This window comes from Xiphophorus maculatus, chromosome 10 (genome assembly GCF_002775205.1).
Source record: "Xiphophorus maculatus strain JP 163 A chromosome 10, X_maculatus-5.0-male, whole genome shotgun sequence".
NCBI lineage: Eukaryota > Metazoa > Chordata > Actinopteri > Cyprinodontiformes > Poeciliidae > Xiphophorus > Xiphophorus maculatus.
This window is the reverse complement of record NC_036452.1, coordinates 6,283,539-6,309,042: the sequence shown is the minus strand read 5'-3', so window position 1 is coordinate 6,309,042 and position 25,504 is coordinate 6,283,539. Positions and strand designations below refer to the sequence as shown.

Below are 25,504 nucleotides of genomic sequence, written 5' to 3'. Positions count from 1 at the left end.
AAATGAGTAAATGAGTAAGTTGTTGTCACTGATCCTTTATTTGTGAGAAATAAAAAAAACATCATTGCACAGATATTGATTGAAATGGTTAGTATTGGAGTTAATAATCAGATACAAAAATGTTTTGGAGGATTTTTTTTGGTTTCTGACACTATTGCATGATTAAACACTCCCCAGGTCAAATTGACCCACGGATATTATTGCTGTACCTCAGAAACGAACATAACAGGAGGGTTACACTGAATTATAAATTAGCAAAACAATGATGTTATAATTTATTGAGAAGCACCTCTATTTTAGCAACAATATTCCCTGTAATTTTTATAAGACATCATATTTTTGAATAACATGTTGTGGTAACTTGGAAATTCATGAATGTATTTTTAATGTTATGTTTATAGCAAGGCGTAATTGACCACATCAGAAATTCCCCTTTGAAAAAAAACTCTTCTCAAAGGTTTGTGAAAGTAACATATGGTTTACATATACAGTACATGCAAAAAGAATCACACTTCCATAGCAGGCAGAGTTCATGCTCTCTCACACAAATGCCATGAGTGTTTGCTGCTGCAGCCGGACACTTGTCTCTCACTGGTACTAAGGCTGCGTTCACACGGCAGGCTGAAGTGACCCAATTCCGATTTTTTTTTTTTTTTACGTAAAGCGACCTGTATCTGATCTTTTCATGACGGTCTGAACAGCACAGGTCGGATTCTTTTCCAATGTGACCCAGGCCACTTGGAGATCCGATACGTATCCAATTCAAATGCGACCCAACGTTCAGGTGACATTCATCCGAACTGAACGTCACTGACACTGGACAAATCTCACTATTCTGAGCCCTGATAAGCACAAGCGAGACGTATAACAAGAACCACGACGGACTATAATGAAGATTAAGTTGTTAATATGCTACTTCCGGTCGGACAACAACTTCAAATACGTAAGCTATGCTCCACCATTAGCATCCATGTTTACTTCCGCAAACATTGAGAACTTCTTCTCTTTATGGCGGTTGGCAGAACTCTGAGAACGCTGACGCTATTGCGCTCTCTACTGCGCATGCGGGACACTTTCAGGTCCTTTGCCCGTTCAGACTGCAGAACACATACAGGTCGCATACGTGTGGCAGTGTGAACGGCCCCGGCAAAAAAAAAAAAAAAAATCCGATTTGACAAGATATCGGAATTGGGTCATTTCAGTCTGCAGTGTGAACGCAGCCAATTTCTCAATCAGCTTTCTTTAATTAACTATCCAAAGTTGAACATTAGAAATATTTTACAAATTTTAGTGCTTTTAACAGAGTCATCTTTCAAAATATCTGGGCTACTACTTTACGGTTGAATTTGGTCAAAGCGGCATCCAAATAAGAACGTGGTTTCCCTTTCAAATTTGTTTTGAAACGGCAGCTCCGAATGCCAAAGAAACCGCCTATAAATAAAATGATGGCTATCAGTTGTGGAGTCTGCCACAAATCTTTTTCATATTTGTTTTGTTTACACTTCCTCTGTTCCAGCTTTTGAATCATCTCCTTTATTCAGCTCACGTTCGATCTTTAGATCTAAGCTGAACTACGACTCACAGGCAGTAACAGAAGAAATGACAGTTTTTCACAACTCAAAGTGTAAAAAACGTCTCAAAATAAATTATATGTTTCATTTAACAGCTAATATTAATTCCTAAGAACTACTTTTTACTTTCCGGTTTATTTTTTGAAATTGTAAAAACAAAGCTTAATTTGGCACTGATGTTTAATATATTTCTGTTATTAATAAAAAAAATATGATAATGGAGGACCAAACTGGCTTAGTTTAGCTAATGAAAGATCACAGAAAGGACTTAAAAACTGTGCTCTTTAATATGAAAATTACACCTCAATATGAAAATAACACCTCAGTGGTAGTCAACTCGTTTGAAGATGACAACTGTGATTACTGAGGTCAAAATTGCAGAACCCATCTTGTTTGTTTGCACAAATCAGCCTGTAATACTTACTCTTATCGAGTTGAGGTTTTAAGCAATGACCTATTTTTACTTATTTTTTAAGCTTCCTGACACTTTCAAAGTGTTAGGTGAAAAGGTGGCCTGATACTTTACAATTTTGCAGTTTAATTTAAAACACAGTTGAAACTAGTTATTTACATGCAATCTATAAAGTGTCACTTTTAGTTAGCTATTTTGTTTGGATTTCTCGGATTACTAGCATTGGATTTGCTTAATAGCAGCATAATTACAACTTTCTTTGATTTCAGAAGTCTAATGTACACTAAAACTACTGTGCCTCTAAACAATTTGATTACAAACCCCACATGTTGTTGTCACGGCTCCAAATCCAGATGTTTTTAAGAGCCTGCTTCTTTGAACACTCAAAAGATTCTTTAACATGTGCAGAGCAGCAGCATTGAGATCAAGTTGCCAGATGGTAGGATTTCTTTACTATGGAATTCAATATGGAAATACATAGATATAGTGTCAACACAGTAAAAGTAATGTAACCTCTCCTCTCCTAAATTTAACACAGTGAATTCCACACCCTTGATCCCAGTATACATGCAATTCCAGAAGAGGAGTACAGCAGAAGTAGCACACTAACTTCAAACGTGAGTGGAAATCGATGTCCTACAAAACCCTCTATGCTTTACATCCAAATAACACAATATGGAGGCATGCACACCAAGATAGAAAACAGTGTAAAACAGCTTTACTGTCCTCCAGGCAGTACTAATATGGATCTTTGCATAAGCCTTATCAGAATGATTATTATTTTTTAATCACTATTCTAAAAATGGCGGTGGGTAAGTTTGTATCCATATTTTCTAGTAGCTACCATTTCCTGATTCAACACACTTCTCCTTTTCTAGAATTGGATGTTGCCTTATCTTTTAAAAATAAAAAAGCTAACAGAAACAGATCTTTGTGTCTCATCATATTTTTACGCACACACCAAACAAAATCAATCAGTTCCTAGACAGTCTGATTAACTTAAAAAAAGTAAATTATGAACTAATTTATCTAAGTTTTTTATGCAATCATTTTAAAATGTTTAGAGATCTTCGTACAACCTCAAGAAGTTATTGTATCACTCTACATTGTTAGAAACTGATGAACACCTTGTGGCAGTAAATTTGCTGCAAACAAACAACTCTGTATCTCTTCCTCCCACTCAATTTCTTTGCTGACAAAGTGACAGAAATGAAAAATCTGTCAGCCTCGGGTCATGAGGCGGGGGAGACTCAGTGTGGTTCCAAATCCTCTTCCTAATCCACCACCCTGTCTGCATCCTTCCATTAACATCTTTTCCAAACGTCTTTCGAAGTGTTGCAGACTCCAGCACGCACATGTTGCATGAGTGTGCAGGTACAAAAACATCAGCTACCTTTAAATTAGGACGCGCTGTTCCTTGATGGGCAGTTTCAGATTTAACAAAAGGGGAAGCCTAAAAACCTCCACGGCAATTGGTTTAAAAACAAAATTACAGACTGCAAGCCGACAAATCGAAACTAGCCACCAAAGAAAAACTTCCTAATCAGATGTCACCCCACAGAAAAGTAACTAGAGGGATAGCAGGAAGTGAACAAGTCAGTAAAGGTACATATGTACGTGATTACGAGTAAGACCCTGCTCTGAGCAGCGTTCTCGTCAAAGGAGAACCTGCTGAGAGGAAAACACAATACATGTCCAGTTTGGAGCTACTGTTTCCAGTAATCAAAGGCACGTTTGATGTGTCGAAAACAAGCAAGAGTGAGGAGACCCCGAGGCCAAAAAGAGCCAAACTCACACAGAGCACCCCGTTCCCATAAAACAGGAAGGCTGTCTTTCTTTTCATCATTTTTACAACCCAGTTTGGCTTCCTGCATTACCCACGCTCAACTCACTCCCCGTTGGCAAGTTCATCCCAAGACACACATACAAGTGAACCAGAGGACCTCATTCTCAGTCATGATGGTCTACATCTAAGCCTACCACTGCTGAGTTTATGGCGAGTTGAAGCCGCTGGACCCACTGACTCTGTTCTGTTGTCGTGCTGCGCTGAATTGCACTTTTTTCAACCAAATTCCCTGTGGTTTCTGAATAGCTTCCCCTTAGGACTACTCTAACCTTGGTCCTAGTCTGAGTTTAGACTCGCACAGGTTACGTAAAGGTGGTGGACTTCTGAGCTGCTATGAAGATACTGCTAAGGTTTTTTGTTGTTGTTTTTAACCTGCCTGGACGTCCGTCTTAAATATGCTGCACAGCTTCTCCAACTTTTTTTCACCTGAAGATGAGCACAATTTGAACCACCTAAAGCATTTTTGTCCAAGTCATAACAGACCCCAGCCACACCACAGCATAAAACCTAGACTGAAGTGAAGCCAAATACATGTCTCATAATAATGAAACACCATCGGAAGAAATTTGGCATGATACTGAGAAGCAATAGGTAAGCATCATATCTGATGAGCATTTTCCTTTCTAGACGTGCAGCACAATAGCCCTTGTCTTACTACAGCTGCTTTCATGCTTGCAAATAGCCGATTTGCTATGTTGTGTAATAGATATAAGATTATAGCCACAATGCAGACAGTGGAAACTTTTAGCCTCAAATACTAATGCTTCTCACCCCATCTTGTAAAGCTACAGGGGGCTTAACCAACCATCAAACAACTTAATGTGTTTTAAGCAATATTCTGGGTGTCAATTAATTAATTGTGAGAAATAAAAAAAGCATCATTGCACAAATATTGATTGAAATAATTACTATTGGAGTTAATAATCAGATGCAAAAATGTTTTGGAGGAATTTTTTGGTTTCTGACACTACTGCATGATTAAAAACTCCACGGGTCAAATTGACCCACGGATATTATTGCTGTAACTCAGAAACGAGCATGACCAATTTAATCTTGACTTCTTTTTTTTTTTTCATTTTTTCTATCAAAAAAGAGATTTTGTTAATATTGCTTTGTTAAAGCAATAAAAATAGTAAAATATTAAAGGGGTAAGTACTTTAAATAATTTCAGAACCTAACAAACACCAAATCAGCTCATCCTTATACCATTCATACAGTTTAAAATGATTTTAATAAGCTACCAAAAAACTTTCTGGATGACTGAAGTTTTTTTTGGCTCTGTGAAGCAGACTAGCAATGTGAGCACTGAGCAGAGCAACTAAAACCACAACCTTGTTGTCCTAAGAGCAGAATAGTAAAAAAGGCAGTATTAGCAACATGCAATTGAAAATATAACTAAAAACTAAAATCAGTAGCTGTTAATTATTCTGAATAAGTCCAGGTATCCAAATCTAAATAAAGAGCAATGACGCAGTCTCCTTATGTGCAAAATCATAAGTCAAGGTTTTATGATTTATTGTTTTAAATTTCTGTTTTAATATGAAGGTTGTCCTGCTATATAATGTCAGCAGATACGCCTTTAATTGCACAATAAAACACTAAACCAACAATAAACCTGAGTCATGACAGAGGTCAGTTGGATCAAATAAAACTGCAGGTGCTTTCACTAATTTCATCTGCTTTCCTGAGAAAAGGATGGGAATGGAGCGCTATGAGGAAACAGCTGCATGAATCAGGTTCCAGAAACACAGAGCATATCAAACCTACTGAACAGTCATTTCCTTCTCACCAGCCTACATGAGATCACCCAGGTTTCCCTTTACAGTACCTCTTTTACAAACTGTCTGGAGTTCTTAGCGTCTGATTTAATGTGTTGCTGCTGCTTGTAGCTGCCAAACAAGCACAGTTCATTCCTTGCGTCAGCTGAAACACACCCGTTCTTTCTCTGCAGCCTGTGACTCGCAGGTGCAGAACTTTCAGCGTCACTCCGACTGCCAACCAATTACATTCCAATTCTACGCATGCAATTTGACCCAGATTTAAATGTCAGTGCCTGGTCTCAAACAAATGACCCAGCTGTCAATAAATGAGTGCTGCCAAAGTTCCCTTCTAACCTTTAGCTCTCAGGTGATGACATCTGCTGAGAAGAAGACTGTCTCTTTTTAAAATTGTGACTATGTGTCAACCAAACACTTGCACAATGAGATATTGGACTTCTTGTTTTGGGGCTTAATTAGCAAGCATATACCATGCTGTGTAAATGTATTTGCCTAATTACAGATTCTTCTGCTTTTGTTTCGTTGTTTTTTTTGGTCATGATTAAGTTAGCAAATTTTAATATCTTAGGTGACACGAGTGAACACAAAAAGTAACATTTCAAATATTAGGGGATATAAATGTCATCTTAAAATGTCATTAAATAACATGAGGGGAGAGTTTGTCAGTTAACGTGTTTAAATTAAACCAGGATTTTACCAGCCTGTTTTGTTTCAAACCTTTTATTAATTTGGGTAACTGTTAAACTAAGCCACAGAACAATAGGATGTGGTGACAGCAGCTGCCTGTTGGGGCAACATCACAAGAAGCAGCAAGGGAAGATGCTCTTTTAGAAAGGGATGATGCAGCAGTTCAGAAAAACACTCTTACTTGCTGCTGTAGTTACACAGATACGAAGCGACAGTTTGCAAAGATTTAAATGTCAACATGTCTGTAAATCATAGTTTATGCCTTTGGTTTACTTTCTTTCTTTCTTCTTTCTTCATGTAAGCCACACCAGGCTTGTAAGTGAAACAAGACCCAGCTATTAAGGCAGACGTAAGGTCGCTTGTTTTGTTCAGACCAGAGTTGAGATGTTCTCCACTCCTGCCCCAGCAAGACAAACTCGGGTCCATTTAAAGAGGACCAAAAACATTACAGTATGAAGGTGCCATCACTTGAACTGAATGTAGTTCCTCATCAAGAACTACCGCGAACTCTCCTTCATTTTTTTAGTGTATCTTTTAATGAAATGCGATGATGACAGCATGTGGTAATTCAGAGATAATCTTCACTGACGATTGAAGAATGATTGAAAGTACCACTTTGCTATACAGCAACTATTCAACAAACAGAAAAATAAATAAATTTAACAAAATTAAAACGGAGTCATGATCCCACCGTACGTGCCTTAGTTTTCTCGTATTATTCAAATCAATCCACAGAGATCACAGTCTGTATTTGGTTTCTGTTGTGCAGCTTGGGTTACAAACCAAGAGGGTGTGGCTAAAAAGTTGCAGCAATTACTTGAGCAAGACGCGTGACGTGCATGTGAGCTCTGTGTGCTCATTCAGAGTATTTAAGAGCATTAAATCTCTTAAATACAAGAAAACGTGTTGTGTACCATCTTCAACACATTATTATCTGCCCCAGATTATATTGGCCAACAGGTTTCTCAGATCAGACAGACAACTGATTATTGTCCAATGGTTTTGCTTTGCTGGTGCTCCCTTTTTATTTGTTTCATGTTATTACATCACACTTGTTCCACAATCCCGCATTAGTTCCAACAGTCTATAGTTTATAGTCGCTGTGGGTTTTTATTACGTGTTGATGTGGATTTGGGGTCTGATATTGGTGAATTTACTTCAATGTTCAATTGACTTGCAAGGCGTAAAGAACATGTAGATCACAGAATGAAAAGATGATGCAGAAGTGGTTCATGGCTAAAACACAATACAAATTAGGTTAATATCCATTAGCTTAGCAATTCCATATGATAACTTTTCATAGGAGCCTCTTCATCCAGGCAAATTATATTACTCACTCATTTGATCAGCAGATCAATGACCAATACCGAGCCTGTGTTGACAATTAAAAGCCTTCACAGGAAAACATACACAAAGCCCCTCTGACTTTGGGTTCTTGCAACATGAACTATTTACTCTGAGCGAGTGTGGGAGTAAATAGACTGAGCAATCCGGTCAGCTGGTGAACAGGAATGTGGCTGCAAGACTGTTTTCTTTCAAATTTTGCTGAACCCATCTCGGTTTGACTGGTGGCTATTGTTCCCAGGTTGAGGAAGTTGCTTCTGCTGCCCATCTGGACCAGAACAAGCAGGGGATCCATAACGGATCCCTTTAACTTTAAACTTATGAAATTACTGCAAAGCATGACAAAATATTTTCCTGCATACACATGTACAAATACACTAGCGTACTAAGGGCTCTAATGTCATTTGGTCCAAACTCAACTGTTAATAGGGAAGTATTAGATTTCCATTGGTTTTCCTTAATGAACAAATAGCCACAGGAATTTAAGGAATGCTGTGAGAATGGATCTTGGAGCTTTTGGAATTCATCAGTGGCCACAATATAAGCCATTTTGCAAACCCCACTGAGATGCATAATGTACTCCAAGAGAAACAGCGGTTTGATGTGAAGTTGTATGGCAAACCATTTGTGTAAATACTAAGTACCCTTGACATCGACAGTCATTTTGTCCTACTATTTCTGGTTTCTTCTCTACTAGTTGAACATTTTTAAACACTAGTTTAATATTTAGCTGTTCTGGTAAAAAAAAAAAAAAAACAACTAACTGGTGACCCTTTTGATTACTTCTCATTTTAATGCAAGTAGTAGAAGTCCAATTGCTGCTCCAGTCCCAAGTTGTGGGCTTTTTGACACACTAGTTGATGACTAGACCAATGTAATTATTGACTATGTCATACTTGTTAACAAGTTGGCAATAAACACCAACATGTCTACCAGTTTATACAAATTCTGCATCCGAGTTCACTATTGGTTCTTACATTTGTGCACTAGTCAACTAATCTGAACTAGTTGACAACTAGCACCATAAAATGCACAGTAGTTTTGGCACCTGTTGACACTTTTTTGGTCTAGTAAAGCTAGATAATGGTAATTAGTTTACTAGTAAGGCAGAGTCAGTAACTACCTTTGTCTCATCATCAAATAGAAATGTAAAATACATATTAATTTAGATTTTTGTCTTAAAGGTTACAACTAGTCAAGTAGTGAGCATTTAGGTTCTAGAAACTGACTACTTTACATGTTAACTAGTTGAGCAGTCTGCATATTTGAAAGTCAGTAGTGAACTAATCTGTGAATTTGGGCAACTTTTTACGATTGCTTGTTACATTGCCCCATCTAGTAGGTCTTGTGTCAAATAATTGACTTGCTAATAGGACCTTTACCCCTACTAGTTGGATGAAAATGTCACTAACTGGCAAAAAAATCTCATGCAAATCAAAGTGTTTTAGCATGTACAGAAAAGTGGTGTGAGAACCCGTCTGCAATAAGGACCAAAATCACAAAGTTGAAAGTACTCATTGGGCACAAAATACAAAAATTATTATATTGTAATCTTTTTTTTTTACATTTTGCAGAATCACAATAATTTAAAGAAACAAATAACATAATTTGATTCTTGGAGAAAATAGACCCATAAATCATTGTAGATCAAAAATATTTTTTTTTAAAAAAAGGTCCTGAATGTATGCCATTTTAAAATAAATTTGCCACAATTTTGGGGAGTTCTAATTTTCTATACAGGTCAACAAAGCAGAATCAAGGTCACTCTCTTTTAAAACGGTTGCAATATTTACCAAAGACTATTAAAACGGGCCCACTCAAAACAGAAAAAAAAATTGTGGTCCTATTTACTATGGAATTAAAATGTAAGTTAAAAAAAACTCTGTTAACATATAAAGTATAATACTTTGTGTTATGTTTAACATTTGCATTCCTTATCAACCCTATGTACTGACAGGACAACTCTTTACCTATACTGGCCGCACAAAATAATTTCCAGAGCCAAAAATGGTCCCTGGGCCACACTTTGGACACCCCTGGTCTAGTGGAGTGTTGTCCCTTCCATTAGTAAATTGGCCATCTCACAGGGATTTGGAATATTTACATAAACGGCCTGCCATAAAGTGGAGTGCTTTGACTGACAGGTGTTGGCAGATGCCAAACGAACGGAACTTGGCAGACAAGTCCATCAAAATACAATCAGCACACCTGAAAACGCTTCAAAAAATGCAGCTGCGGCATAGCTGTACACGACTGCACTGAAATTTAAAGATATGCCATGTTGCTTTTGTGAGTCTACGGCCAGAATCGCGGAGAGTCCAGCGCGATACCACTTCTTCACAGAGTTGATGAGAAATCTTTGTCCGCGACTCGACTTAAATTTACCCAGCAAAGTCAACGCTTCCATGCAAACTCATAAAACCGCCACCTACCTTTGTGCTTCTCCATTCAGAAACGTTCGCACGTCGCCCTGGCTTTGCTCCTAACATGCAACGAGAAACAAAAGCAATCCGAAAAGTTTCTGAGTGAAGATGGGACCCGAAACCTCCCGGTGCTGCTCAGCCACAACGCTGACAGACTGAACTGCACTCAGACTCAGAGCGCTTCCCACCAACTTCTTCCTAATCATTTTTCTGTGCCGCACCTCCTCCTCCACCCAGCCTGCACCATCCAGACAGCAAACAAAACAGATCGGTCGTTTCACTCACTGTGGTGATCCTCATCGGAGTCATTCAGGTTTTTACCATAATTTGATCGACTGCATTCATTGATAAAAACGTGTTGAAGAGCGTTTAACATTAAAAATCTAGTTTAAAGAGAACACTGCCTGATGCACTTTTCAATAATATGCTTGTACAAAATAGAGCTTCCTAACGCCTTGTCAGATACAATGTTTTGTTAAATAAAACACAATGAAGACAAATACCAGTAATTATTAATGACATCACAAAAGGCACAATAATCACAGGGGTCTATAAAATGAAGCATGCAGTGGTTCTAATTTCGCAACTTTGCCACCATATCTTTTTAGTCTGCAGACCACTGCTTTACTGACTATTTCTCAAAAAAGGAAAACAAAAAATACACATATCTAGCTGCCAATTTTGTTATGGATTGAACTACAATAATATGTAGATATGCTATCACAAACAACACGAGAAACGTCTAAAACAAAGCTACACAAATTTGTAGAAGGTGGAAGACTGGATGGGCGTGCTCATCGGAGGATTTTTAAAAGTTACTTTGCTAAGCTGTACCAAAGACCTTGGTTAACAACCATTGTGTTTTTTCTCAGTTGTTTGCACCTTCCACTAACTAAAACACTGCTTCCCATGGATGGCAATTTAAACCCTGGACATTTTGGAAACTCTGACTCAACTCAACATATTTGACCTTCTCCATTTACATGGTTAATGTAGATTATACACATTAACAAACTGTTGTCTGATAGCGGTCTTGCTGGTGTGCTTCGGATCGTTGTTTTGCTGCTTAGCACTTGAGCTGAATATTACAGACATTCTCCTCCAGCGTTTCTGTTTGAGAGTACAATGTTTCCACCCAATTTGTCAAGTTATTCATCACCCTACCACTAAATTTCACCTAACCCTTTCACTTTAATTTCTCCCTGAAGTGCTCTTTTGTTTTACACCAAACGTAGTGGAAGCCACATCTCCCCAAAAGTTCCACTTTTGTCCCCTTAGTGCACAGCATATTTATTTTCAAAGGTCTTGAGGATCATCAAGTGGCTTTTGGCAAATGTGAAGGGTCTTTGTGTTCTTTGGCCTTGGAACTCTGCCATGGATGCAATGTGTGCCCAGTCTCTATCTTTGAATTATTTTGTGACCTCCTAGATGAATTGTTGATGCACTTTTGAAGTTATTTTGGTAGGTAGCCAAAATAACTGCTTGGAAGCTTTGCCACTTGTCATTTTTACGTTAGTTGGAAATAGATCTCACCGTGGTTCAGCGCAGTCACCAAGGAACGCCAAGGAAAGGGTTTTGCAAACTTTCCCACACTGACAGAGATCAATGACTGTTTCCAGCCTGTTTCTGAATTTCTTTAGATCAAGCTTTGAGATTTCCTTCATGTTGTCAGGTTTCTTGCTTCTACATGTTAGAAGGCCTTGATGTGACTTGAACTTTCAAAAATTATTTCATGATATAATAAACCCATTTGGCTGATGACATTAAACATTTTGGGGTCCTGAAAAAGCATCTGTAAAGTTGCAGATGCTTGCAGATACGTGCAGATAGTAAAGCAAGTTATCTGTGACTTCCAGGAGCTTTAGAAGCAGCTAATAGCAACTTCAGTAGATCTAAAATGAGTTGGATCAATATTTACATAGACTAATTTGTTCAAAAGTTCAACTAACTCAACTTTTCCTTGTCTTCGTTTGATTTTTTGTTTTAGAAAAAAGCTAGAAGAAATTGGTTATTCTAAGTGTTTTTAGTGAAAGAAATTGAGCATCTGTTCCATGAGGACAGACGTGCTATTCCCAAACACTTATATATTTACCTTTTAAAAAAGACTCCGAACGCTTTCCTTGTCTTATACAGAAAAGTGAAGTACCTTCACAATCCAGCACCCCTGTGGGAGAACTGTGACCGGGTGGAGGTATGAGAGGAATGTCAAGCAACAAAACACACTCTAGTGGATGATTAAAACGCATGACATGGATCCCAGTGTTTCCTCTTTTTTTTACAAGGCAGTTAGTGTAACCGGTATTTAAGGAGGGAGAGGGCACGTGCACGCCAACGCACAACATGTGGTTAACTTTTTAATTTTAGCAGCTCAGACAAGGATAATTCCTGTGGTTTGGTCATAGCTGTATTTCAAATGATGAACTCACACCCAAGAAAAAAGGCCACACACAGGTAGATCTGACGAGATGACGTAATCTAACGCCGCTTAATGACTCAAGGAGAAGAGGTGCATGAGTTATTTCAAATGAAAATGTTTTTCTTTCTGGCGAGGACAAACACTCTCAGCTGCTGAGTTTGTGCTGGAAACAGATGGTGTACACGTGATTCAAGAAATAGAAGGCAATCAAAACCTGAACAAGAAGAAACATATCAACAGATTTAATGTAGCAATAGCAAATAAGTTGTGCAAGAGGTCTTCAGGAAAAAAAATAAGTCTCCAAACTTGACTTTTTTCCCAAATAAACAACATAAAATCCTGCCAATATATTACAGAGACATAAAATGTTGTCTGTTGTTTTTTTTCTACAAGGCTTTGGTTATGACTGGAGCATACATGTAAAAAGTTCAAGAGGAAGTGGCTAAACAAGAACAGACCATTCAGGAAAGAAGACAGGAAGTCATTGAAGAGTGTGCACAAAGACATTAAATTTTTAAATCTTTCACCATCAGCTTACCTGTTAAACCATAGATGGGAACATAAACACCCACCCACCGATACTATCTTGTGTTTTACATATCAGCACAGTGTTTGTAGAGTCTCTTTGACTGTCTCCAGTTACTGATCGACAATAGCCATGGTATATCTTGGACAGATCACTTGTCCATCACAGTCAAAGTGACAACAGACAGCTACGAACACACTCAAACTAAATGGCATTTTAGAATCTCCAGTCAACCCACAAATCATGTTTGTTGGTTGTGGGAAGAAGCTATATTACCTGGAAGGTGTAACAGGAAGGTGCTCCAACTTCCTGTTAGAGTCCATATAACATGCTATCTAACAGTTGGAACCATTGCACACCAGAAAAATCCAAACTGTACAATAAGCCAAATAGAGATTTTGATACAGCTGAATGCAGAATGTGGGGGACGTTGTCGAATCTGGACTTTGATCAATCCAACTGATGTTTTTAAGATCCGCAGAAGTGAAAAATCATTGCTTTTTTCATTGTACACATCTTAACAACGACAAAAAAAATCGACTCCATTAAATTGGGCCATAGTTTTACTTAGCTTTTACAGCTGTTGAACAGGGTAATGGATTCACCTGTGAACTTACTGATTTGTCCTCACAATAAAATTAGATTTTTAGCTCTACATCATAAACTATTGTTGTTTAGTTTCATACTAATGAATGAATGAAGATCTGCATTCTTCTGAAGTTCTTACAGACACTCCAGTTTATTTGGGGCCTGTTTTAATGACAAGGTCATATTGAAGAGTCTGCCTCCAAGATAAGTGTATGATGTTTTGTATATGATCCATACTAAAGTAATCATTTGAAAGAAAATTAAAGACCAAAACATTAAAACAAAACATGCATTTCCCCCATCCTTGAAAGATTCGTCAAGTACCTTGGTTAAATATAATCCTGTGACCTGAATATTTCCCAAACCTATTTCATTCAAGCTGATTCCATCTGGATTTTTCTTTGCAGCTTGAAAATACAGATTATTTTGTCTTGTATTGAAGTCTTATCTTTGGGGAGATTTCACCTTTTGGCTGAGAAGGTCGGCAGATGATGTCAAGCTTTTCTACTCCTTGTTCTAAAGCACATGTGTCAAACTCCAGTCCTCAAGGGCCGCTGTCCTGCAACTTTTAGATGTGCCTCTGCTGCACCACACCTGAATAGAATAATTAGGTCATTAGCAAGGCTGTGGAGAACTGATCTACACAAGGAGGAGGTAATTAAGCCATTTCCTTCCAGCGTTTCGTACCTGTGGCACATCTAAAAACTGCAGGACAGCGGCCCTTGAGGACTGGAGTTTGACACCCCTGTTCTAAAGGCTTGAGTGAAAGGCAAATGTGAGTCAGGCAGGATGATGGCTCAGCAAGAAGTGAAAACCAGGGTGGTCTGAACTTTCTTGCCTCCGCTCTTTCTTTGTCTGTGAGCCCACTGCTGAAGAACGGCCCTGTTAATCCAGCAGGGGAATTCCTTTTGTGCAGTCCCATGGAGAGCTCTGTCTGGGCTGGAACTTGGACATCTTTTGCGTTCATATTAGGCTGCTTAAGGAAAGTTTTGTAAGTGAATCGTAAGTAGGTGAGAAAAAAAAGACTGCTAAGTGTTGATAAACGACAAACACAGTCAGTTGAGGTGTACAAAGCTGTTGAAAGTGCAGACTCTAGGATCAGACAAAAAGCATTCCTTGGCTGTGAATCAGAGGTGAAAAAGGTCAACTCCAAAATAACACCAATCCCTGTTTAATTTGAGGCTCTCCCTTTTGTTTGCACACATATGCAGAGACACATAATAGAACTTCTTACTCCCCTAAACAAAGACTTCCCATCTTTGTTGTCATTACAAATAAATGTAGCCCAAACCATGTGCTTTCATGTGGAAACACACCCTCATCCCCCAAAAAACAACAACAAAAGAAGAACTCACTGACTCTACAGCACCTTCTTATAATCCTAATAACATTTAGACCAAGAATACACAGGGTATACTATCTTTAGAATGGTGAAGTCTACTGTCCTGAACCAGTGATGCATGCGCCTGACTTACTGCACATTCTCAAGTGGTTCAAGGTGGGAACTGCTAAGTCAAGGTGTGATAATATTATTTTTAGTTAAGGTGTGATCTGGTTAACAGAAGCCTCTGTGGAAAACAAACATTGGTTCTTCAGAATTCAAAGTGTTAGGTGGCCTAGAAAAATTCTTGGTCTGAAACCTACAAATACTAACTTATGAAATATGATCACCCTGAAAAAAATAACTATTTACATGAATGTATTAAATTTCCTATGATGGAAATATATATAAATTGCCAACTGAAATGTTTGCACTGAGTGAAACTTCTCAGCAGACTCTTATAGTTTAAGGTAAAGTACTTTTACAAAGTTAGGCATCTTTATTGTTTTCAAAGAACTTATTTCATAGATATAATTACGTAGTTATTAAATTAAATAAAAGTATATTTTTTTCTTGTTTTCTTCTAAGGTGTTTTTACTTCATGAAGTGTGACTGTGTCCTTAGTGGCACTGTACAACATTGCCATCTACAGGTGGAACAGCTAATGACTCCACATTTCTATTTTATCTAACCAGGGGAGGAAAAAAAGACAGAGAGCAGAACAAGTTGAAAACGAGTTGAGACAGGAAAAATAACAACAATCAAACCCGATATGTGTATTTGCATCAGTGATGCCCAAGTCCTGTCTTTAGGAGCTTTTATTCTGCAAATTTTAAGATTCAGCTCCTCTCCAACACGTCTGAATCAAATGGCTGAATACCCTCAGCAGCATGTCAGTCAGATCTGCAGAGGACTTTGTAACAAATTACTCATTTGATTCTGGTGTCTTACAGAAGAAATGCATCCAAAAATTGCAGGGCAGTGTGCTAGCTCTCAAAGACTAGACTTGAACACCCTTGGCCTTCTGAATTCACACATCTGTGCACCAGACCATTCAACACAAGCATAACATTGGTAGTAAGTTCTAAAAGTCCATAATTATGAGTATTCCAAGCACCTTGGAACTTGCTATGTCATGCAACCATAAGCATCATTCTGGCTGCAAAATAAAATCTCAGTTTGTTTGTGCATTTTCTATATCTGAATATTTGATACGACAGAGAAAGAGACAAAGTTATTAAATTCTCCTCTTTGGAAGGAAAAGGCAAATTTGACTGTTTAGCATTAATCAAACAGAATGTACCTAAGAACTTTAGGTAAATGAAGGAACAGAAAACTGAATTTGTGAATGCTGATTTAATATTGGATGTATTAAATCCACTTCCAATATGTTTACAGTGGATAGTTGGGAGTGGTCTTAAGACAAACCCCTGAGGGATTCCATTGCTACAATAAGTTAGATGATACTATTTAATATATATAACTATCTTTATAAAGCTGTGCTTGAAAAAGATAGTTATCAAACCCACCAACAGAATGATTGCAGAGCACAATAAATAAGTATAATATTTTAACTATGCAGAAAAATAAAGTTGTTTTTTTTTATTTTCCTCTTTGGTAACAGTTCTTGTAATGTTTTTGTTTTATGTGTGTCACCCTACTTATTTTCTACAGTCTTAATGGCCTCAACAGGAAGAAATAACATCTTCAGGTTGGCATTGCGACCTGTCCACAGTGTACCCCGCCTCTCCCCCGGAACATTAGCTGGAGATAGGCACCAGCGCTCCTCCTGACCCCACTAGGGACAATTAGAAAATGGATGGATGGAGGTTAGTTTTGCGAGGGCATCAACCGCATACATGTGTGTTGTATCATTTTTACTGACCAAAAGGAAACTGAAATGCCAGGCATTTAGTTTTAATTATTTTTCAATAAGATTTTTTTCTGTGACTATTACTGCCTCTGGTTCTCACTTGTATAAAACTAATATCCATGCTAAAAAAAGCTTTCATAGCAGACCACCCTCGCTGTCTGAATGGAAACTGGTTGCTCTTGTAAATTTTATTATTTGTAATGCCTTCATCACACAACCACTGTATGTCACAGTGTTTAGACTCCTGGAGTTTGCTCTCCCATATATGCGTTGTCTCCAGGAACTCCAGCTTCCTCCCACAGTTCAAAAGCATGGCTGTTAACTGCTCTCTCTTAAATCGCCTTTAGGTATAAGTGTGTGCATCGTTGTTTGTCCTGTGTATCTCTGTGTTGCCTAACTGTACAAGGACACATCTAAAATAATACAACCCTTAGTTTGTGCTGCTGCTTCTTTAAGAATAATCAGAGCTTGTTTTTCTCAGTTATCTGATCCACCCTGAGTAATCTAAAACAGCAAAAATAATTTGGACATTAGTCAGGAAATCATTTATTACAGCCACAACTATAAATCTTAGGATAGCTTCAACATCAATATTTTTGTTTGTTGTGTTTGTATATTTTTTCCAGGAATATTTTATAACATCTTATTTGTATAAATCAAGGAGACAGTAACTATTTCAGTAACTTATGCTGTTTTTTTTTAAAGTTGTCACATTCTGTTATTACATTGTAAAATCGATGTTAAAACACACTCCTCCCTCCCACAAGAGAACTGTTTTCCTCTTTCTTATCAGAAGGAAATCAAGCTACACTGATTTTTTTTGTATTTTCTGATCACTAAAAATGTGAAACTATTTTATAACTAAACATGTGTATTTTAAAAACTAATCAAATATGCACTCTTTCTTTCTTTCTTTCTTTCTTTCTTTCTTTCTTTCTTTCTTTCTTTCTTTCTTTCTTTCTTTCTTTCTTTCTTTCTTTCTTTCTTTCTTTCTTTCTTTTTTATCACTGGTTTCTGAAAAGATAATCCAGTCACCCAAACTTTCACAGCCCGTCCACATAACCAACTAATAATTATCAGATAATAAATGCTTTTATAAAAAATTATTACAAAGGCGGAAGTAGGCATCTATATTTTGGGAAGTCCTTGACCTCCATGACACATTGGCCAACTGTGTCCGTTTCTGAGCGCTGTGTCTTTAAGTGGAGCTTGTTTGCAGTGCGCATGCGCATGCTCTGTTTAGTTTTCTCCAACCTGAAGAGCTCTGGCTGCCTAGCTTCGCATCGCTGCCTGTTGTTGTGAAGCTTCGAGGGGAAACGAGACATTTTTTTTCTTCTTTTTTCCAGCTGGAATATAAAGGAGTTAGCAAGAGACGTTAGTGTGACAGAAAGCCACGCTTGAGGAAGTCTGGAACCGCAGTGGAAACCGACTGTTTGGGTGAAGAAAAGCTAAACTGTCCGCTGAAAATACCCCCCCAGCAGCAGCAGAGGGGCAAGAATAGCCTTCACGGTTCCCACATCACAGCACATCCACTGCGGCAGCACTGCTCTCTGACTCTGGCGACTACAAACGCTTCAACCACCTTTGGGTTTTTATGTGTGACTATTTTGGTGGGAAGAAAAAAAAAAGATTAGGTGAAAACCCAGCTGCTAAGAGGAACTACCCGCTTGGAGTATGGAGGTTTGTTAACGCATTAAAATGGCTGCTGAGATGGCATTTGGGAGAGAATGGTTCTAATTCAACGTATCAAACTGCAAATGAGCTACTCAGGCTAACAAACTGTATTAGTTTGGCCTATGAGAATATTCAGCCAGCAGCAGCTTTCGATTTAACGTTTATTGTCTCTTTAAATAGGCGCTTCCGAGGAAGAAGTGGCGAAGGGAATTCCTCTCAATCCAAGTCTATGCATGCGGTTAACCGAGCAGCTTTAGTAGACACACATTGCAATTATTTTAGGCCTTTTTAAGACTTAATCGAGTATGCCCACCACTCAACAAACATGCAGGACTTCTTTGTTATAGTTGAAGCGTCCTGAGAGGTCGAGGCGTTCTCTCTGAGAAGGCCCCGCTTGGTCGACCTGGAGGGGAGGAAAAAGGAAGAGGAACCATGGAGATTGGAGGAAGATGTAAGACTAGACATGTTCTATTCGGGCCGAAGCTAGTTTCGAGGAGCGATCCGAGGGGAATCCACAAATATCTGGTGGTGTGTGCTTTGTTTTCCTTCGTGCTGTTAACGCACGCCTCCCCGGCGAAATCCTGTGACAAGAGCTGTAACTCGGGGAAATGCATCAACGGATCCTGCGTCTGCGAACGAGGATGGGTCGGAGATCAATGCCAGCACTGCCAGGGGAGGTTCAAGTAAGTGGCCGGAATCCTCTTCCCGGTGCCGGGCTCTGAGTAATTTCTCTAGGAATGATCGGAGGCAGGGATCAGTAGGTGAGCAGCATCCAGTGGCTGCTGTTTAATTTAGGAAATCGGTGTCAGTGAAAGTCATCTGGAGATAGGAACAACATATGTGTGGGTCCTGCTTGTGCAAATGACCAAAAACACTCCTGCTGACTCACTGCGTAATAGGATGAGTCCTGCTCAAAACCGGTAATTGTGGAAAAAGTTAGCAGACCTGCAAATGCATCCCACAGTACTAACACAAACACTTCATTTCAAAACCGACACGATGTGCTGTCCTATCTTTCACATCGTGGGTTCATACCTTTCATTTTTTTTTTTTTTTAGCAAACATACTGACTAAGCTTTTATTTCCATCACGTAAGAGTCAAAAGCCTTTTATTGGTTTTGAGTCTACAGCACAACAAGATCCAGAATCCAGTAATTTTGGCAGCTACACAAAAACATAGCAGGCTCTGACGGGTGATCAACAAAACACAGCAGCTTACTTTAAATTGGTCCCCAAGCTTCAGGGTATTACATTGGGACTTTAAGTGCTAAATCAACACAAGGTATGGAATAATTGTAAACTACAGTTGAAACCAGACGTTTAAATACACTGAATAACAAAACACACATTTTCTCATTGTCTAAATTTAAATCAGACCAAATTATTTATAGTCACTAAATGGCTCAGAGAAGTTGTCAGAGATTTATTAACATCTTAAAAATCTGAGGTTAGTATCATGTTTTCTGCTCAAGTACGAAATCAAAAAGTACTTAAAATATGAAGTGATGTAGCAGCCTTCATTCTTTTAACTCTATTTGGATCTTTAATACTTCAGGTAATTTCTATGCAGGTTTCACACCTGTGTAGTATTTAGGAGGGTTGTGTTTTATCTGTATGACTTGGGTCAAGCCTTTCGGGTCTTTTTCCAAAAGCTTCTCACAATAGTTTGCTGGAGTTCTGGCCCGTTCCTCCTGACAGAACTGGTGGAACCGAGTCAAGTTTGGAGGCTGCCTCATTAACACGTCTTTTCAGATCTACCCACAACTTCCCTTAGAAATGACCTTATTAGTAAATAGTGTTCAAAGATGTGTTGTTTGACTTAAGTATAAATTAGAGCTGCTCAATGTCACCATCAACATTTCAATATCAATGTTTGCAATATTGCAATTGTAAAGGATGTTTCGAGTGCCATATGTAATTATGTATCAAGTTTTAAGTGTTGTGCTTTTACACTGCATGGCAGCAATATATTTAGCCAGTAGGATAATCCCTAACTGCCATTGGTGCAAACCATTGCTACATTTTAGTGAAGCTATCGTCAAGCTTTTAGATTAGGGTGGGGAAATGGTAATGATGTAAAATTAGACAAAAAGAATCAGGGATGATTTTCCTGATGCAATCGTATAAATGGTGGGAGAATCTGATTGTGAAAAAACTATTTGTTGAGTTAGCAAGCAATATAGACACTTAAAAATACTGAAATACATTACCATGTTCTTTGTTTTTCTTTAGAAATTCTGCTTGGTCTGAATCATTTTTTGTATAACCGTTAAAAAGAAATGGAGTAAAGGAGTCTGAAAAGTCATAAGTTATGTTGTTGAACTGTTTATGTCAGAAGGCTGCACTTGACATTAGGTTTGTAAACTATGCTCAGGCTAAGAGAAATATGGTGTTTCATGCTGTAATAAGCTAGAACAAACTAAATTTAGGCGCCTGTGCATGGAAAGTATGCCTTATCACATTCAGGGTTTTCTTTCTTTTTTTTAGAGGAAGTGATATTTTCAGCAGTTTGTGTGGGCAGTCACCGTTGTGTAATAATTTGTACTGTCTATTTTTTTTATTTCTTTGCACTGTTCAGTATAGTAGCCATCCATTTGTCCATATCATAAGTCATTTGCCAATGCTTCCTTATATTATTTTGTTTATCCATCCATGCATTCATGCATATGTCCATGCATTGAACATCCATCTGGTTGTCAATTCATCCACCCTTTGTCTTGCAGAAATATCTATCATAAATACATAGCAAACATCTGCATTATGTTTTGAAAAAAGGTAAAATGACTCTGGACCTCTAGAAATTTCTGTAAAGAAAAGCATCAAATTGTGCCATAAAAAGATGCAAGTTAGATAATTAGACAATTAGATTTCATATCAAATCTATTCTCCTGATGTAGTGTTTAGAGGTATTTTGTCATAAGATCTTTCAAATAAAAGATCTTTGTCTCTTCTCGGCATCGCAGCACATATTCTAAACCAATAGCACTTTCCTATACACTGGCTTATTGACTCAAAGTTGCAAATAGATTCTCAATGAAATCCCCAAACATATAAATCAGTATGGCTTTGTGACAAAAGTGAGCACCCAGTGGCTTTGAGGAAACATCTGTAATCCACTTAAATTTCCATAAACCTCTCCACTCTCGCAGCAGAGCTTTTATTGGATGAATTCTCAGAAGGAAGGAATGTGTGTCATTTGATGATACAAATGACACATATTTGGTGATACAAGACAAAACAAATCGGGTAGATATAATAAAATCTAAGGATGCAATGGCAGAATTAATGACTGCCAGCTTGGTGATGGTGTGGGATGGCCTTTCATTACAGCTTAGCGGCTCTCAGTGACACAGATGTAACTCTATCTCTGTAAGTAGCATTGTTCTGAATGTGGTTACAGGTTTTTGTTGCTGGTTATCGTCAGACATGTTGTGGAGTAACGCCTCTGCAAAACACAAGACACTTTTGAACTGTGATGTTCTACAACATGTGGCATGCACATAACTGTGTGGAAATTTTGTCTTCATTCAGGTTTATGTGTGTGTGGTGTCACAGTTCTGTAAACCGCATGAAGGTGCCAAACAGATTGTGTTTCTCACTGTACTTTCAGGTCCAACATGAAAGATTAAGCCTTTTTTTTGGACAATTAAACATCCTCTGGATGTTGTCTTTTCTCTGGCTGCATGTTTAATTCATAAGATGTCATCTCCGAAACTTAATGGGAAGGAGCCAGAGTAAAAACCTTTTCTTTTTAAGAAATATAGTGTCAGGATCTTGAAAGAGAATTTATGTCCCGTGAACTTTTTGCGGTTTTGTCAAATAAAGTCTTTGACGGACTAAGAGCAAAGTCGCAGTTTCTCTACTTTTACGTGTTTTCAGACTTTGTAAAACAATAATCTTCACTATATTGTGTTGGTTTGCTACATAAAATACAAAGAAAATGCACAGAATTTTTCAGTTCCTAACATAGAAGAATTTGAAAAGTTCTAGTGACCAATAGTTTTCTAAGGTGCTGTTTTACCCCCCCAGCTTCAAACTACTTTAAATTGGAGAGTTTAAAACTCTGAGGGTCTAATAGTACAGCAGTCAGCTTGTGTTTACTTTTTATCGAGCCTGCCATGTTTTTGTGATGCATTTGTTCCCAAACATCAGAGAGGAAAATCATTTTCGGGCTCCTTTCTTACAGATGGTGTCTAATTATATGCCCTCTGTCGTTGTGAAGCATAGCAGTGGGGCGGTCACTTAAAGGCTTTTTTTCTAAGGATTAAAGGACCTATTTCTAAAGACTGTAAATGGTATCTTTTGGTTGCTCGGGCCTCTTCCTGTGCCCACTGGGCTTCTTTAATGCTGACTGTTTAATTTGTAGAACTAAAGGCACACTGTGAAGTTATAATTTAGGCTTTTTGGGCAATTTAGTTTTTGGAAAAAAATCTGTTTTGGTTTAGTATTAAAACAGAGAGATGTGATTTTGATTTCTATGCCTTTTAATCAATTGTCTAGCTGAATGTTTTGTAAAGAAACGCAGTTCTTTTAACCTACATACTCAGAAAGCCTCTGGATGTGTGTGGGCCCACAGCAGAGACCCCTCCCATCTGGGCAGAAAGGCTTCATCATAGGGGTGGGAGGAGGTGATCATAAACAGAACTCATGTTTTGATGTTCGGTCACCCTTCCCTTTGAGAGGAGAAAACCATAACAACAAAATCTGATCATAGCCGAGTCACCACATCCTCTCACTGGGGGGATGAAGCATTTACATTCTTTCATTAATATGTTTTCCACACTGTGCATACCAATCCACTGAAACAATTTCTTTTTAATGTTGTTTTGTTTTTCGTTTTCCAGATTGACAGAACCCTCAGGCTACCTCACAGACGGGCCCTTCAACTACAAGTTCAAAACAAAGTGCACCTGGCTCATTGAGGCCTAGTGAGTCCTTCATTCGATTATTACGCTGAAGCTGAACAGTTGCAGAAAAATGGAGCATTTATTGATATTTACCTTGACAGTGAAAAGGCTTCAGGATAATTTGTCCCTTTGATGCAGTCAATTTTATTACTCAGCTGCTGCCATTTTAACCCAAATTAATCCCAACTGATAAACAAGCAAACCATGTGGTTAAATATGTATTTAATCAGTGTTTTAGTTTGCTTAAAAAGGCATACTTAATGTTGTTCCACTCATTGTGGAACAAAATGGTGGTCAACTTGTATGAAATATTATTAAAGGGCCTGATCAAGCAAAAATACTTACGATCAAACTCCTCCCTGTAGATATTATTAGTGATTTATATTCACTTGTTCTTATTATAGACAGAGATTGTAGGAATGTTTTCTGTTTAGACCCATTTGTGCCCAAGTTTTAATTTCCTGTGTGATGCTACTTCAGTATTTCCACATAATATTCTTTCCTCATGATGGCATCTAGTTTAGAAATGCACAATCTATCAGCAGTAAAACAGCCCCACCACATGATGCTGCCTCCCCCATGATGCACAGTTGGAATGATGTTCCCAGTCTTATACTTTTACTCCAGATGTAATGTTGGTTATTATGACCAAACAGTTCAACTTTAGTTTCATCAGACAACAGGACATGCCTCCAAAAATGAAGGTCTTTGTCTCTGTGTGCATTTGGAAAATGAAGTCTGGCTTTTTTATATTTCTTTTGGAATAATGTTTTCCTCCTAGCTGAATGGCCTTTCAGTACAGGACATGTTCCACTGTGGATAATGACACAGTCTTGCTAGCTTTAGCCAGCATTTTCATAAAGCCTTTGACTTTTTTCTGGAAGTGATTTACATATTTTCAGACAAAAAAAAAATGTCTGGAAAACAGGAACCCATCTCCATCCTGAGCGGTATGATGGTTGGACATTCCCATCATGTCTGTACTTGTATAATTCTTTGTACAGATAAATGTGACACATTAAACCATATGAATTTTTCCCAAAATTGAACCAGATTTATGGGGTTTCACAGTTCTTTCTCTGACTTTGTCATGGTATCAAACAAGAAAGCAAAGAGTTCTGGTGTGGCCTTAAAATACGTCCACAGCTGTGGCTCCAATCAACATTTTCTGATGGTCTTTGGCTAAATTGAAGCAAAGTTACAAAGAGTCCTCAAAACTTCCTGTGGCAGATGGCTTCATTTTTGTGTGGAGTGATGTGGGCACAAATGTGTAGCGCCCACTTAACTTTAGTCATTTTTTAAAAGCAAATGATGCTTAAATGGCATAATATAAAACTTAACAGAACATGCAAAAGTTTCTGTATGACTGTGTTTCTGCTACGCTTTCATAAACGATAGTTGTCATAAGGATCAAGAACCTCTATACCTTTAGCGACCTTTAACTTTTATGCCAACTCAAATCACCATTTTTTTTAAAACTAGAAATATAATTAGCCAAAGTTAACTTGCTATTTTCATGTCCAGTTGGTTTTGGGATGTTTCTGTGGACTAAGAGCATTATTAGACCAAAACAAAATCATTCATTCATATTTGCTTTGTAAATTCATTACAAAACTGTTTTCTTTCATTAAGAACTCTAATTGCTGAGTGTAACTACTTGATACTTCTGTTTTTAGGCCTCTGAAGATGGCCTAAAAACAGAAGTAAATAAAAACTACTTCAGCAGTTGAATGCCCTATGAATTTAAATGTTATAGTATTTTTTTGTAACTGTTGCTGATTTCTGGTGTGTGAAAAAACTTTTTTTTTATATATATATATATTTATTAGTTTTTCAGAATATAACATACATAAATCATACATGAGAGTATGAAGCATATATATATACATATACACATATTCACAGAGACTTACATACACACGCATGTATGCAACAAAATCCTGTATGAAAGCAGTATACTCTTATCAATCCAGTAATAAAAATAAAGACGTACAATAACAAAAAGAAAAAAAGAAATAAAAATTTATAATAACAAGTCAGAAAAATTATTCAAAGAGTTGATTACACTGCATTGAGTACAATTTCTGCTTAAGGATGGTATTATCTGTCCGTAAGGGCAAAGGTGGCATACTATGAAA

General features: G+C 37.8%; 2 protein-coding genes across 8 annotated transcripts in view; one reads left to right on the top strand and one right to left on the bottom strand.

Moving 5' to 3' along the window:
- The window catches only part of afap1l2 (actin filament associated protein 1 like 2), a 54,823-nt gene extending 44,570 nt beyond the window's left edge, over positions 1 to 10,253 (bottom strand). For 4 of the 7 annotated variants that reach the window (XM_023340691.1, XM_023340694.1, XM_023340692.1 and 1 more), the window contains exon 1: positions 10,071 to 10,253. In XM_023340691.1, coding sequence (XP_023196459.1) covers positions 10,071 to 10,086 — 16 coding nt within the window. In that variant the 5' untranslated portion in view covers positions 10,087 to 10,253. The remainder of the gene's footprint in view (positions 1 to 10,070) is intronic. The other 3 variants (XM_023340697.1, XM_023340696.1, XM_023340698.1) reach the window with 1 other exon arrangement.
- Positions 10,254 to 18,044: 7,791 nt separating this feature from the next.
- Positions 18,045 to 25,504, top strand: part of atrnl1 (attractin like 1) — a 70,571-nt gene continuing 63,111 nt past the window's right edge. The window contains exons 1-2 of the mRNA XM_005804391.3: positions 18,045 to 19,142; positions 23,304 to 23,387. Coding sequence (XP_005804448.1) covers positions 18,892 to 19,142; positions 23,304 to 23,387 — 335 coding nt within the window. The 5' untranslated portion in view covers positions 18,045 to 18,891. The remainder of the gene's footprint in view (positions 19,143 to 23,303; positions 23,388 to 25,504) is intronic.